The 13,619-nt window shown below is 36.7% G+C and overlaps 1 protein-coding gene across 1 annotated transcript in view; it reads right to left on the bottom strand.

The window, feature by feature from the left end:
• LOC133299957 (dual specificity protein kinase YAK1 homolog) overlaps positions 1 to 12,313 on the bottom strand; it is a gene marked incomplete at its 3' end in the record, with an annotated part of 28,773 nt that extends 16,460 nt beyond the window's left edge. Inside the window, exons 1-5 of the mRNA XM_061499446.1 lie at positions 11,565 to 12,313; positions 879 to 1,078; positions 566 to 719; positions 352 to 461; positions 92 to 161 (exon numbers count right to left, since the gene is read on the bottom strand). Of these exons, the coding sequence (XP_061355430.1) occupies positions 92 to 161; positions 352 to 461; positions 566 to 719; positions 879 to 1,078; positions 11,565 to 11,759 (729 nt within the window). The remainder of the gene's footprint in view (positions 1 to 91; positions 162 to 351; positions 462 to 565; positions 720 to 878; positions 1,079 to 11,564) is intronic.
• Positions 12,314 to 13,619: the final 1,306 nt, after the last annotated feature.

Below are 13,619 nucleotides of genomic sequence, written 5' to 3'. Positions count from 1 at the left end.
TTAAAACATAAATTTAAGAAAATAGATTACGATAAGATATCAAAACCAACAAAAGGACCAAGCAGAAAGGTCATACAAAGAACTGATATACCTGCTTAGAGAACAGCTGAACAATACCAAGTGATAATCCCCTAAAATGATTCATCTTGATAAGCTCATACCTGTATAACATATAATATCAACACTAAAATATGCAAGAGGGAGAAAATAACAAATCTAGGATAGCAACATCACAGAAAACATCTGATAATTTTATTTCAGTTGAACTTGAACACCATTCATGCTTTAAATGTATTCTCAATTATGGTACCATGACAAAAGCTAAATGGAAAAAAAAAGTACACAGCTTACAAGTTTGTGTCCAGCAGTTCAAAGCATATGCACAAATGTCGTTGATATACAAAATAATCATATATACGAACAATGTGATGCTTATCCTCGGGATCATACTTCTTATTTAACTGCAACAAAAAAGAGTATACCTGGGTGACTTCTCGTGATTGAACTTGCAACAAAATGAATAGGATCTCAAAAAAGAATAATAGCAATAATAATAATTGGTTACCGTTGTTAAAATAGTTACTTCAACCAGTGCCTGTTGATAGTAAGCAGGTTGATTTTTAATGATCTTGACAGCAACAAAACTGTTGGTATCTGAATCCCAGCATTTAGCCACTTGTCCAAATGTCCCATGGCCAAGGACATCTTTGACAATATATCTGCACCATATGAGAATTCAAATTTAAGAAAGACATATGCCAGATGGGCAAGGTGACACCTTTGCTATCTACTGAAAATCAACATGTATTGCTTTTAGTATTCATAAAGGAGTAGACAATGATAACACAGAAAAAAGGTATGAAATCTGTACGACAAACCTTCTATTTTTCTCTAAATGGATCAAGACGAAATTCACTGTCAGGATAAGATCTGAGTTTACATTATCATAGCCATCATTAAGCACTCCAATAGACGGGCTGGTCAAAAATCTTTTGGGATTTAGATCTTCAGAATATTTAAACTGTGGATTGCATATTTGGTATGTTTCAACTATTTCCTTGGTCAATCTTGCCACCAACTGCAAAGTAGAAGCTGAGCTTCAGTTCAAAATTTTAGATACTCTAAGCTGCAAACAGTCAGATATTAAGAACACAACATAATAATGTATAAAATAGCTATCCTATATCAAAATGATGCTACAGTTATATGTTCATATAATAAGAAACAAAAAAAAAACCCAAAAGCTAATTGAGTGTATTTTACACCCGAACACAACATAGTACTCTAAGCTCCACAGCATACTGAGTGTATTTTACACTAAAGCAAATTCAGAGAAATCTCAGTTTTTCAACCTTTTCAAGTTGACATGAGAATGGGCTTGCTCACATTTATGCTCAAAGTCTTGGGGTTTCTGCTCTCAGGTTCAACAGAACCCTAAAAGTCCTTCAAAGTCCTTGGTAGATAACATCACAAGTTGTAACAGAGAAGACCTATCAGCAAATGGCATCACCAATCAACTAAGAAACTACCAACTGGTCATCCATCTGTGTGTCCTCATACAAAGCAGCATCATGTGTCCCTAGGCACCTCACCATCTGTCGGTGTGTGTAAGCCACATGCTTCCTTCACGATGTCAGATCTCACTACCACTGATCTTGTTATGCTCGTCACCGCTTCTTTGTTCTGTTTGAGTAGTTATAAGTCCTATCCCACTCTGTTTGGATAGTAGTCCTTCCTTGGTGTTTACACTCCTGTTCATGTTTTTCTGATTGCATTGTGAGTCTTATTTTCCTTGTTATGCACATTATTCCCACTCTATTTGGTGCCCGTTGTTCACCTCTGAAGACTTGTGGCTTCTGAGTCTGAATCCTCCAAGTCTCAAAAAGGCATCATCTCCTTTGCATTCTCAAGTTCTCCCGCTATAGCATTTGAGAAACTGAACAACAAACACTATTTATATTGGTATGCTGCTGTTGATATGTGGTTTTTAGGAAAGGGGCTATCTGACCATTTAACCAAGAAAGTTGAAAAGATCGACAGTGTGCAAGAAGAATGGTAGAAAGTCGCTTATCAGAAGTTGGTGCCTTTATGGAGGTCCATTGACCCAAAATTCCTACAAAATCCTGTTATGACCTAAGGTAAAAGGATGGAAAAAGGCTAGAAGTTCCTATGTCGATTATTTCCAGAGCCTATATGATTCAGTCCATAATCTAGCAACCCTCCAAATGACAGATCATGTTTACCTTCCTATCTCAACAACCATAGACCACTATTTAACAAATCAAATTGATTCTGACAGGTGACGATCTTCAAAAGGTATTGGATAAGCTAGATAACATGTATATGCTTTTTGTTCTCCAAGGTCTACACAAGTACTTGAGTCTTTTCATAATAATATTCCTTCAACAGAAGATCTCATTGATCATCTGCTAAGATTTCCTTTGTCAGTGGGGTCTACTGGAATTGGTTCTCAAACAGATTTAGAACCTTCTGCTTTTGTCTACAATTTCATTTATCGAGGAGGCCGAAGCCTTGGTCATGGTAATTGGTAACCTTCCTCAATGTTCCTATTGCAAATGTATGGGACACACTCAAGATAAGTGCTATTCTTTGCATGATTTTCCAGAAAAGTCTACCAATGTGACACAATATCCAGCATTGGGTATTGCGAGAAAGCCTGATTTTATAGATGAAAATAAGAATATCCTGTCAGATAATGAATGTAGGGAGTATCTTCAACCAAAGTCAATCCACCAAGACTCATCTTCAGCTGTTATACCGGTATACCATATATTGGTAATTCTACGACTTGCCTCTCTCATTCATTGTCTGTTGGACCTTTGATTTTAGATATAGAGCTTCTGATTGCCTCTCTCATTCATTATGTGCAGGACCTTGGATTTTAGATTTAGTGCTTCTGAACACCGTTAATCGTTCTCTTTTCTAAAAATTATCTCCTATCAAAACTCTCCATCACATCATTCTCGCTAATGGCTCTAAGGCTAAGGTCGCCAGCATTGGTTAAGCTGTTCCCCTCCCATCTTAAAACTTGAATTATGTTGTTTTTATTCTTGGTCGTCTTCTTCATTTAATTTCATCAGTCAATTTACTCGCACTCTTAACTGCTCCATAACCTCTTTGTTGAACCTTTTTGTAAAGAATTAATTCAACCCAAAAACTTAAGCTATTAGGTGAGCGTTTCTTTAATGGTTTATATTATACTCTAACACGCCTTCTCACGCGAGAGTCCATTGGGCTTGAAGGGTGGATAATGCATCAAGCTTAGTCTACCTATGCTAAGAAATTTCACAAGAGAAAATAGAGGCGGTGAGAATCGAATTCGTGACACCGAGGCTCTGATACCATGTAAAGAACCAATTCAACCCAAAAGCTTAAGCTACTAGGTGAGAGCTTCTTTAATGGTTTATATTATACTCGAACACTTACCATATAAAACATTGGAGTAAGGGCAGACAATTTGCGTAGGATTTGAATCACGAGTACTTAAATCTTCAGCCTCAACTTTCTACCATACATGCTATAACATATTCTCCTAGTCTCCTCCACTGTCATTTCGATCATCCGAGTCTAAATAAATTAAAGCATATAGTTCCTCATCTCTCCCAGTGACAGTGTTTCGGGTGTGAGTTGTGTTAGCGTAGGTAACATGTTTGATCTACTTTGATGAGTAAGGTCTCTTCTTTCGATTATTTTCAATCAGACATTTAGGGTCCTAGTCGTGTCAGTTGTATCTCAAGTTATAGGTACTTTGTTACTTTCATTGATTGTTTATCAAGATGTACCTAGATTATTTTTAATGAAAGATAGTTTTATAATTATTTAGTATTAAATCAACACTCAATTTTGGTGCACCATTCATATTTTATGTAGTGATAATGTAAGAGTATTTTTCTGCCCCTTTAACTCTTTTATGTCCTTATTGCATGGTTTACCAATCTAGTTGTCCTCACACACCACAACAAAATGACATTGCAGAAAGAAAACATCACAATAATTTTTATACTGCTCATGTTATTAAATGCTAATTTACCTCTAAAAGTTTGAGGGGATGTTGCTCTTAGATAATAAATTGTATGCCATCTTCTGTTTCAAATAACCTAGTTCCTCATTCTCTCTTGTTTCCTATGGATTCTCTTTACAAGCACCCTCCCAAATGTATCTTTTGGTTTTACCCGTTTTGTGTATAATCTTTCTCTGTACAGTTATCTAACCTAGCTATGAAATGTGTGTTTCATGGGTATTCTCGAATACAAAAGGTTGTCGGTATTATTCTCCTCCTACACATCACTTTTATATATCTGTCAAAGTCACCTTCATTAAGGATACTCTTTACCTTAATTTACCACACAAGTTGAATCCAACTCCATCTCTCATGTCTAACCAATTCCTTTCTTGGGCTCCTTTATCTCTGCCCCTCCAATTTTTAAGTCCTCAAGTACCAGAAACTTTATCCCAACCATTGCAATCTTCTCTATGCCCATTTATTTCCTATCAGCGTCGCCCTCATCCTATGCTTCTAGAGGCTATCCCCGTTCTAGAATCTGGTGATTCATCACCTGCTCTACATTCTCACCTACTCTGGACATTCCAAATATCTCGCAGACTTAACTATAGTTGTTCATAAAGGTATATGTTCTACTCATAGTCCTTAACCCATCTATAAATTTTTGCGCTATCATTATTTATCATCATCCCATTATGCCTCACTTCTACCCTGTCTATTTCTATTTGTCAACATGTCCAGAAGCACTTTCCAATCCAAAATGGCAACAGGCTATGATAGATGGGATGGCAGCCTTGGATTATAGATTAGAGTAAATACCCTTTTTGGTCCTCAGCAAATTTCACAATGCCTGTTTTAGTGCCTAGCAAATAAAAAGGCCCATCGTGGTCCCTAAGAAATTCAAAATGGACCCATTTTAGTCCTTTTAGGGACCAATATGGGTCTTTTTTGAATTTGTGAGGGACCACGATTTCAACTAAAAGGGTCCATTTTGAATTTTTTAGGGACCACAATGGGCCTTTTTATTTGCTAGGGACTAAAACGGGCATCGTGAAATTTGCTGAGGACCAAAAAGGGTATTTACTCTATAGATTATTATTCCACATCCTCTTAGGACATCAAGAGTTGATTGTTGGTGTTTACTATCAAAGTGGGTCATAATGGCAAGGTGGATTGCTTGAAATTGAAAGCTCTTTCTTTTTTTGCTAAAGGCTTTACTTAGATTTTGATACAAACCTTGAAAGAGCCTCACCCCAAAAGCTAGCTCATAAGGTAGGAGAGCTCAGTCCATATAAATCCCACACCAGAAACCTTATATTTCCGACATGGGACTCCAAATCCCATAACTTGCAATTGGATCATAACAAATTTTCAACCTTTATTATGGCAACATTTCTCTATTATACAAAAAATGGCATTTGTTTGGTTTTTCTTTATCCATAGCCACTGTGCAACATTGGCCTTTATATCGATTGGACAATAAAAATGCTTTTCTTCATGGTAAATTGTGATAAATTTTAGGGATTTGGGTATAGATGGAGAATAAGGGAGAAGACTCAAAATATTGTATATTGATATGATATGAAGTGGTTTAGTGATACAAAAGTCAAAGTATTAATCCCTGTTTATGCTAAATAGAGGACTCTTAAAATATGGAGACAGACCGTGAAATACAAAGATATAGGGAAACTAATCCTAAGAGATTATCTAGGATACTCTAAATTACATGAACATAAAATCTTAATACTATACGACGTCATCTAGATACTCTAGACATTCTAACAACACCTCCCCACAAGCTAAAGCTTACTAAGCTTTTAAGCTTGTCGCAAAAACCCTTTAGAAAATGAAAAAATAATCAAAGAATATAATTTGAGCTCAACAAAACATGGTTGTCGAAGGCATAACAGGTTGGATAGTTACTGGCAGTGAAGGCACCGACTTCAAGGATAGTGATCAATGTGTCTTCAAGCACACTAAAGGCAAAGATAAAAGGTCAAACCAAAGGTTCACCAGCACTGGAAGTGGCAGCTGTAAAGTAGAGAAGATAAAAGGTCACACTAAAGGCAGCACTCGCATTGGAAGCAGCGGATGCATCAACATCTATATCCTTGTCTTTATCCATAAAACTTCCTCTCAAGTTGGAGCATGGAGGCAACAAATGCCCAACTTGTGAATTATAAATCATATTGTTTCTTGCCCAATGCATTAATAAAATAAAATAAAAATAACAGAGCAGGTGATGAACCCCAATTTTTCACCTTCAGCGCAACTTTCATGGCTTTTGCCTAGTAAGTTTTGTTCATTTTCTTTGACTTTCCTTTTTACTTGGTCTGGAACCACCAATGTTGGTACTACTTGAATATAAAATAATAGAAGAATAATATGTTGTGTATTGATCTGTGTCAGAGAGTTACAATATATAGAGACCCTAATGGGCTTAAGTGAAAGGCCCAAACTTAATCCTAATACAGTCAGAATACAGTCAGAATATTTACGGATAAGACGGAATCCAATCATATCTAATCATATCTAATCATATCATATCTAATATTCTAACACTCCCCCTCAAGCTGGTGCGTATATATTATGAGCACCAAGCTTGTTACAAATGTATTCAACCCGAGGACCTCTAAGAGCTTTAGTGAAAACATCTGCTAGTTGATCAGAGGAGTTGACGAAAGCAGTCTTGATTTCTCCTGACTGAATCTTTTCTCGAATGAAGTGACAATCAATCTCTATATGTTTGGTCCTCTCATGAAAGACAGGATTAGAGGATATATGTAGCGCAGCTTGATTATCACAGATGAGTGTCATAGGTTGTTTCTGTTCACAAAGATGAAGCTCCTGAATCAACTGCTTTAACCAGACTAACTCACAGGTAGCATTTGCCATTGCACGATACTCAGCTTCTGCACTAGATCGAGCAACAACAGGTTGTTTCTTGCTCTTCCACGAAATTAAGTTTCCTCCAAAGAAGACACAATAGCCAGAAGTAGAGCGCCTGTCCGAGGGTGATCCTGCCCAATCAGCATCTGAATAACCACAAATTTCTGTATTTCCCTGATCTGAATACAACGAACCTTTTCCTGGTGCTCCTTTGATGTATCGGAGGATCCTCACAGCAGCATCCCAATGTGAATCACAAGGGGAATCAAGAAACTGACTAGCCGTACTAACAGCGAAAGAAATATCTGGCCTAGTCACAGTAAGATAGTTGAGCTTCCCAATTAGCCTCCGATAACGTCCAGGATCAGATAACGGCTCCCCCTGTCCGGGCAATAACTTGACATTAGGATCCATAGGTGTATCAACTGGTTTACTCCCCAACATACCAGTTTCTTCTAGGATATCCAGGGCATATTTCCTTTGACAGATAGAAATGCCCTGTCTGGATTGCGCCACCTCAATTCTCAAGAAGTAACGCAGCTTCCCAAGGTCCTTTGTTTGAAATGTACTAAACAAATGCTGTTTTAACTGACGAATTCTGTCTTGATCACTTCCGGTGAGAATGATGTCGTCAACATAGACTAACAAATAGATACACTTATCAGGAGATGTAATCCTATAAAACACAGAATGGTCAACTTTACTGCGGATTAAGCCAACGCCTGAACAGCAGAACTGAAGCGACTGAACCATGCTCGAGGAGACTGCTTGAGACCATATAAGGATTTCCGAAGACGACACACCTTTCCAGACTCCCCCTGAGCAACAAAACCAGGTGGTTGCTCCATGTAAACTTCTTGTAAATCACCATGAAGAAAGGCATTTTTGATGTCAAGTTGAAGGAGTGGCCAGTGACGAACAGCAGCAAGGGCAAGAAAGAGGCGGACTGACGCCATCTTAGCGACCGGAGAAAATGTGTCGCTATAATCAAGGCCAAAGATTTGAGTAAAACCCTTGGCAACTAAACGTGCCTTGAGACGATCAATATGGCCATCAGGTCCAACTTTCACAGTAAAAACCCAGCGACAACCAACTATAGACTTCTCTGGAGGAGCAGAAACAAGGTCCCAAGTGCCATTGGAATGAAGTGCAGTCATCTCATCAAGCATTGCTTGGCGCCACCCTGGATGGGAAAGTGCTTCACCTGTGGTCTTAGGAATAGAAATAGAAGAAAGACTAGAAACAAAGGTGAAATGAGGTGAAGAAAGACGGTCATAACTCAAAAAGGTATAAAGAGGATAAGGGTTACGAGTAGTACGTGTACTTTTTCTTTGAGCAATGGGAAGAGTCTCTGATACCAACTTGAATATAAAATAATAGAAGAATAATATGTTGTGTATTGATCTGTGTCAGAGAGTTACAATATATAGAGACCCTAATGGGCTTAAGTGAAAGGCCCAAACCTAATCCTAATACAGTCAGAATACAGTCAGAATATTTACGGATAAGACGGAATCCAATCATATCTAATCATATCTAATCATATCTAATCATATCATATCTAATATTCTAACAGTACTAATATCCTAATGATATCAATAATATTAATGTGAAATATATGTTTTTGTTATTCGTTCTTGCTCGAACTCTCTAATACCTATCAATAGGTTTAAGAGCCATCCTTGATCTAAACTATTCAAACACCCAGGTACAAAGCTAAAATACCACTCTACTTATCACTCACAATCGAATGGGAAGATTGAGGTTGTCAATAGATGTTTCGAGACTTACTTGAGGTGTTTTTGAAGCCAAATGGTCTAAATGGCTGCATTGGGCAAAGTATTGGTTCAACTCCAATTACAACCTCTCAATGGGAATTACACCTTCCAAAGCACTTTATGGGCATGAGCCACCAACTTTGACCAAGGGAGGGAATCATCTTCCTACAGTGGTTGAGGTAGCTAAACTTTTGTTGGACCGAGATGCAATTTTACAAAAGCTGCAGGACCACCTTGTCAAAGCCCAAAACAGGATAAAACCCATGCTGATTAGCATGGGATGGAGTTGAATCTCAAACCTGGTGACAAGGTCTACTCGAAGCTACAACCTCATATGTTGAGATCCATTACTAAACGCCTAAATGAGAAGCTTAGCCCCATATTCTATGGTCCTCATAAGTTTCTGGAGAAAATTAGAGAGACAACCTACAAGTTGGAGCTATCGGATAGTAGTAGAATTCACGACGTTTTTCATGCCTCTTTACCTAAGAAGGCTCTATTTGCTATTGCTATTCCATAACCTTCACCTACCATATTATCATTTAGTGGGAGTTGGAAGTCCAGCCTGAGGAGATCCTTAATTATAGGAAAAATGCAGTAGGATGTCCTGCAGTATTGATCAAGTGGCACAATCTGCCGGACTTTGAGAACTCATGGGAAGCAACAGTAACCATAGCTGACCAGTTTCCCAATTTCCACCATGAGAACAAAGTGTAAGTTTTGGGGGAGTATTGATAGGAAGTGACCAAGAATTACTAGGGTGTACTTGAGAAAGGGCAGTAGAGGATCGGAACCTATAAAAGCTCACTAAGTATGAAGCACATTTGGCGGGGGAAACTATTGTAGGTTGTGGTAACAGTTTCATGGGTAGTCTAATAAGAGATGACAGAAGAGAGAAAGGGGCATGTTGAATGTTTTGGATTAAGTAGGGAGAGACAAGAGCCTCTTTAAAGCTCTGGAGTATTTGGGTCTGTTTGAATATGATTTTTTTTTTTTTTAAAAAAAATTGTTTTGAATATAAATTTTGAAAAAAGAAGAACAATAAAACTTGTTTAAATACAGTTGGATTTAAAGTTATAAAGAAGTATTTATTTACAAAAAAGCCATTAATGAACTAAAATAATTACAAGATTGTCATCATAAAGTAATTTAAAATTGAAAAGAAGTTAGATTTATTTAGGAAAGTACCACCAATGAATCCTCGTAATTACAAAATTGTCATCGCAAAAATAATAAAACCATAAAACAATTTTTGAGAATATCCCTAGGCTGTTCTACATTTTTAGATTTAAAAACCAAAAAACAGTTATTGTTTTGAGAATCATTTTTTCAAAACAATCCTTTCCAAATAAGTATTTTTACTTTTTTGTTCTAAAAACTAAAATACTGTTTTAAGAAATAGAAATCAAATAGGCCTTTAATTTCCTTGGTTTTCTTACGTTTTCCTTTTGACTATGTTGATAGTTATTTATATCAGTGATATCAATACGACATATTTGCTTCTTTTCTTCGTTCTTGCTCGAACTCTCTAATTCCTATCACACACCCAGCATTTACCAAAATGACCAAACAATTTATTGATTTTATTCCATAAAGAAACAGTAATAAAACAATGCGAGAACAGACAGGAACAGATTCTGAACAAGCACCATACCTAACACATATAATAGGGGGGAATCCCTTATTGGGCTGACAAACCTGGAATATATCAGTAGCTTAATTCAATACAAGTTATAAATTGGAAATTGGAAAAAAGATTTGTGTGAAAACACCCTAAAAGGGTCAAGAGATCAAATCCTTTAATCCAAAATTGAAGCCAAATGAACATAATCAACAAGACCCAAAAGATACTCCAATTCAGAAATTTCCCATCATTTATGAAAAATTTGATAGGAATTTGCTCCTAAAGCAGTGGCAAAGTTGCTCTTATATGACTGAAAGGTCCCGGGTTAGAATCTAGGAAATAGTCTCTATGCGTAAATACAAGGGTGATGCTGCATGATAGGTGAGGTTATTTCTTATAAAAAATGTGAAAATTCCAAGAAAAAATGGAATATTCAACTGTATAGAAATTGTGGATATGAGAGTTATGTAACGAAGTTGTGGGCCGATAAACCTATGGTCTTCTTTTCACATAAGTTAACTACCTTAAGCTATGACATGACCATTAAAAAGCACAAGACCTGGATCTGTTACAAAATAATAACATGATTTACCATCATTTAATTTATTAAACACGTGATAATCAGCAACTCATAAACGTGACAATTTACTCTCTGCCAGATAATGAAACATTGTGGTATAATTCCACCAGTGATTCTGTTATCTTATTAACCTTCCAATTTTTTTCTACCTGAGCTGCTTCTTCTCTTTCATTTTATTGCCTGTTAATGTGGAAAAGAGGGGCGAAGACTGAAGAGGATGAGAACCGAAAACTACCAACAAAACAATAATAACTTTATCTCTAATATTAAGTCCACCAGACCTATAAAACTTTTCAGAATATATCCATAGACTTCACTAACCCCAACTTAATAGTACGTTAATCAAGGTTTCAACCAGATCAATAGTTTCAAAGTCACACATTCACCTCAAGCATCCCTGAATCCCAATATTCCATACTTTTTTATTCAAAAGAACAGTTTTTCAGTCAAAAACTCTCACCCCCAACTTTTTGATTACAAGCTTCTCTAAAACACAAAACAAGCTAATCATTGTACTAAAAAATAAAAATAAAAAATAAAAAACAAGCTAATTCAAACACTCACACACACTTAACTTATTCTTAGAAAACATCATGTGATATATAATAACAATGATCAAAGAATCATCATCAATTAAAAATCATAAAAAATCATGCAAAATAAACTTACGGGTTTCCTGACAACCAAACGCAATTTCTGGGACTTATCAGCAGTAGCTTCTTCACCCTGTGGCACCCACGGAGCAAACGCAAGCCGACCAGGACGCCATCCCGAAGACGATGCGGCGGCGGTGGTGGCGGCCGCAGCGGCCAAGTCTTTGGACTGAGGCTGCTCCGCTTCATTACAAGTTCTGACCTCATCCATGACCCACACTCCCAAACTTCAAAGATATCTCCAACTCACAGATTCACTTTCCCCAATTTCACTTCCATTATTATTACACTTTAATTCTCATTTATCCATCACATAAAATAATATAAATCAACACAAAAACACAAAAAGAGTAAAAAACACTGTTTACCTATGAACTGCTCAAGTAACCCATCAATTTCTTTTATGCTACAATTTGGGTTTTCCAAGGAACCCACCAACGGATTTTAATCCCATCGTGAACAGAAACACAGGAATCATCATTTGATTAGAAGAAATCCGAGATCCATTGATGACCAGAGATTGATGACAACAAGTGGTGATTCTGTGGCACCAAAAATGAATTAAATCCAACGGAGAAACGCAGAAAGAGAGGATTTTTTTTTGGGGGGGGGATTATTAGGCGAGGTGAAAGAATGGGATCGAAAGTGATTTTTTTTATTCTTTTGTTATTAGGATTGGGACTCGATTTTTTACTATCGTTGTTTGCTTCGAAACAACGACACGGGACTGTGATGCAATGGTGTTGTTTTGTTGGTCTCGGAGACAAGCACGACACGGGACTGCGATGCACGGCATCAACTTTAATTCTTAAATCGATTTTACATTTTTTTTTTAATTATTGGAGGCATATATATTATAATCATACGATTCATACCCAAGAGCCCAAGTGACCGCGTTAAAGACGAAATAAATTAATGTCAAGGGATTGGATTCATTTCCTTTTTTAATATTATCAATGCAAATTTTAAGTTTCTAGACCATAGACAATACTTCAAACATAAATGTAATAGTTTTTTAATTTTGGAATGTGAATTTTTTAATTTGTTGATATTAATTTTATTATTTTTTAATAAAAGTTGAGGAAGCGTTTTTTGAATGAATAGATTTTTTTAATATTATTCTTAGGAATTTAAATCATTTTCAAACTGACAACATAAAATTTTTTACCAAATTGAAATAGCCGTGAATGTCTTCTTTTTGCATTTTCTTGGTTTTCTTTCGTTATAATTTTGTAATACAACAAAAATATATAAAAAATTTGATAATTTGAATGAATAGATTTTTTTTTTTTTAATATTATTCTTAGGAATTTAAATCATTTTCAAACTACCCAATGGGTGCAGCTCAGTTGGTAATTTGGCGCTGAGTTAGTGGGGTTGGATATGTGTTTGATTCCCGCTGAATGCATTCTTGAGGAGGGGGCTGAACCTTTAGCCATCACTGTTCCCCCGCACTCCGGATTAGTCCCATAGCCGGCTCAAAGAGTCGAAGCTCGTGGGGATACCGGAGGGAGCCAACTCGTCTCAAAGAGATAATTAGGGTTGGGTAACTCCAAAAAAAAAAAAAATCATTTTCAAACTGACAACATAAAATTTCTGGCCAAATTGAAATAGCCCTGAATGTCTTTGTTATGGATATATATCATATTCTAACTACCCACTCAACAATCCACTAAAGGATAGATACTCAATTATCCTAACAATATCAAACAACAAAGATACTTAGGATGGAATCATTATCTCAACAGCAAGGAAGTTGAATCCTACTGCAACTGGGAGATCTTGACCAACCCTAGAGGTAACCCTTACAAATAAAAGGCTAAAGACTCCAGGTACACACTTTTGAACCTATTTACTATTACTGTCAACACTGTGCACACACTCACGTCTTGGCTATAAGCTTATTGCTTGTGCGCAGCGATTGTGATATTGGTCAAAGGCCAGATACATACCTATTCTTACGGTATCTCTGAGCGCATACCATACGGTATAGCAATACGGTCTTTCCAGGACCGAACATTGGCGCCGTCTATGGGGACGATAAAATTTCGATTCCCATTCCACGATGACG

The sequence above is a fragment of the Gastrolobium bilobum genome, unplaced genomic scaffold, assembly GCF_033153095.1.
Source record: "Gastrolobium bilobum isolate Gb01-03AN ecotype WA unplaced genomic scaffold, APGP_CSIRO_Gbil_v1 utg40846, whole genome shotgun sequence".
Lineage (NCBI taxonomy): Eukaryota > Viridiplantae > Streptophyta > Magnoliopsida > Fabales > Fabaceae > Gastrolobium > Gastrolobium bilobum.
Note: the sequence above shows the minus strand (reverse complement) of the source record. Positions and strands in the feature narration are given on the sequence as shown.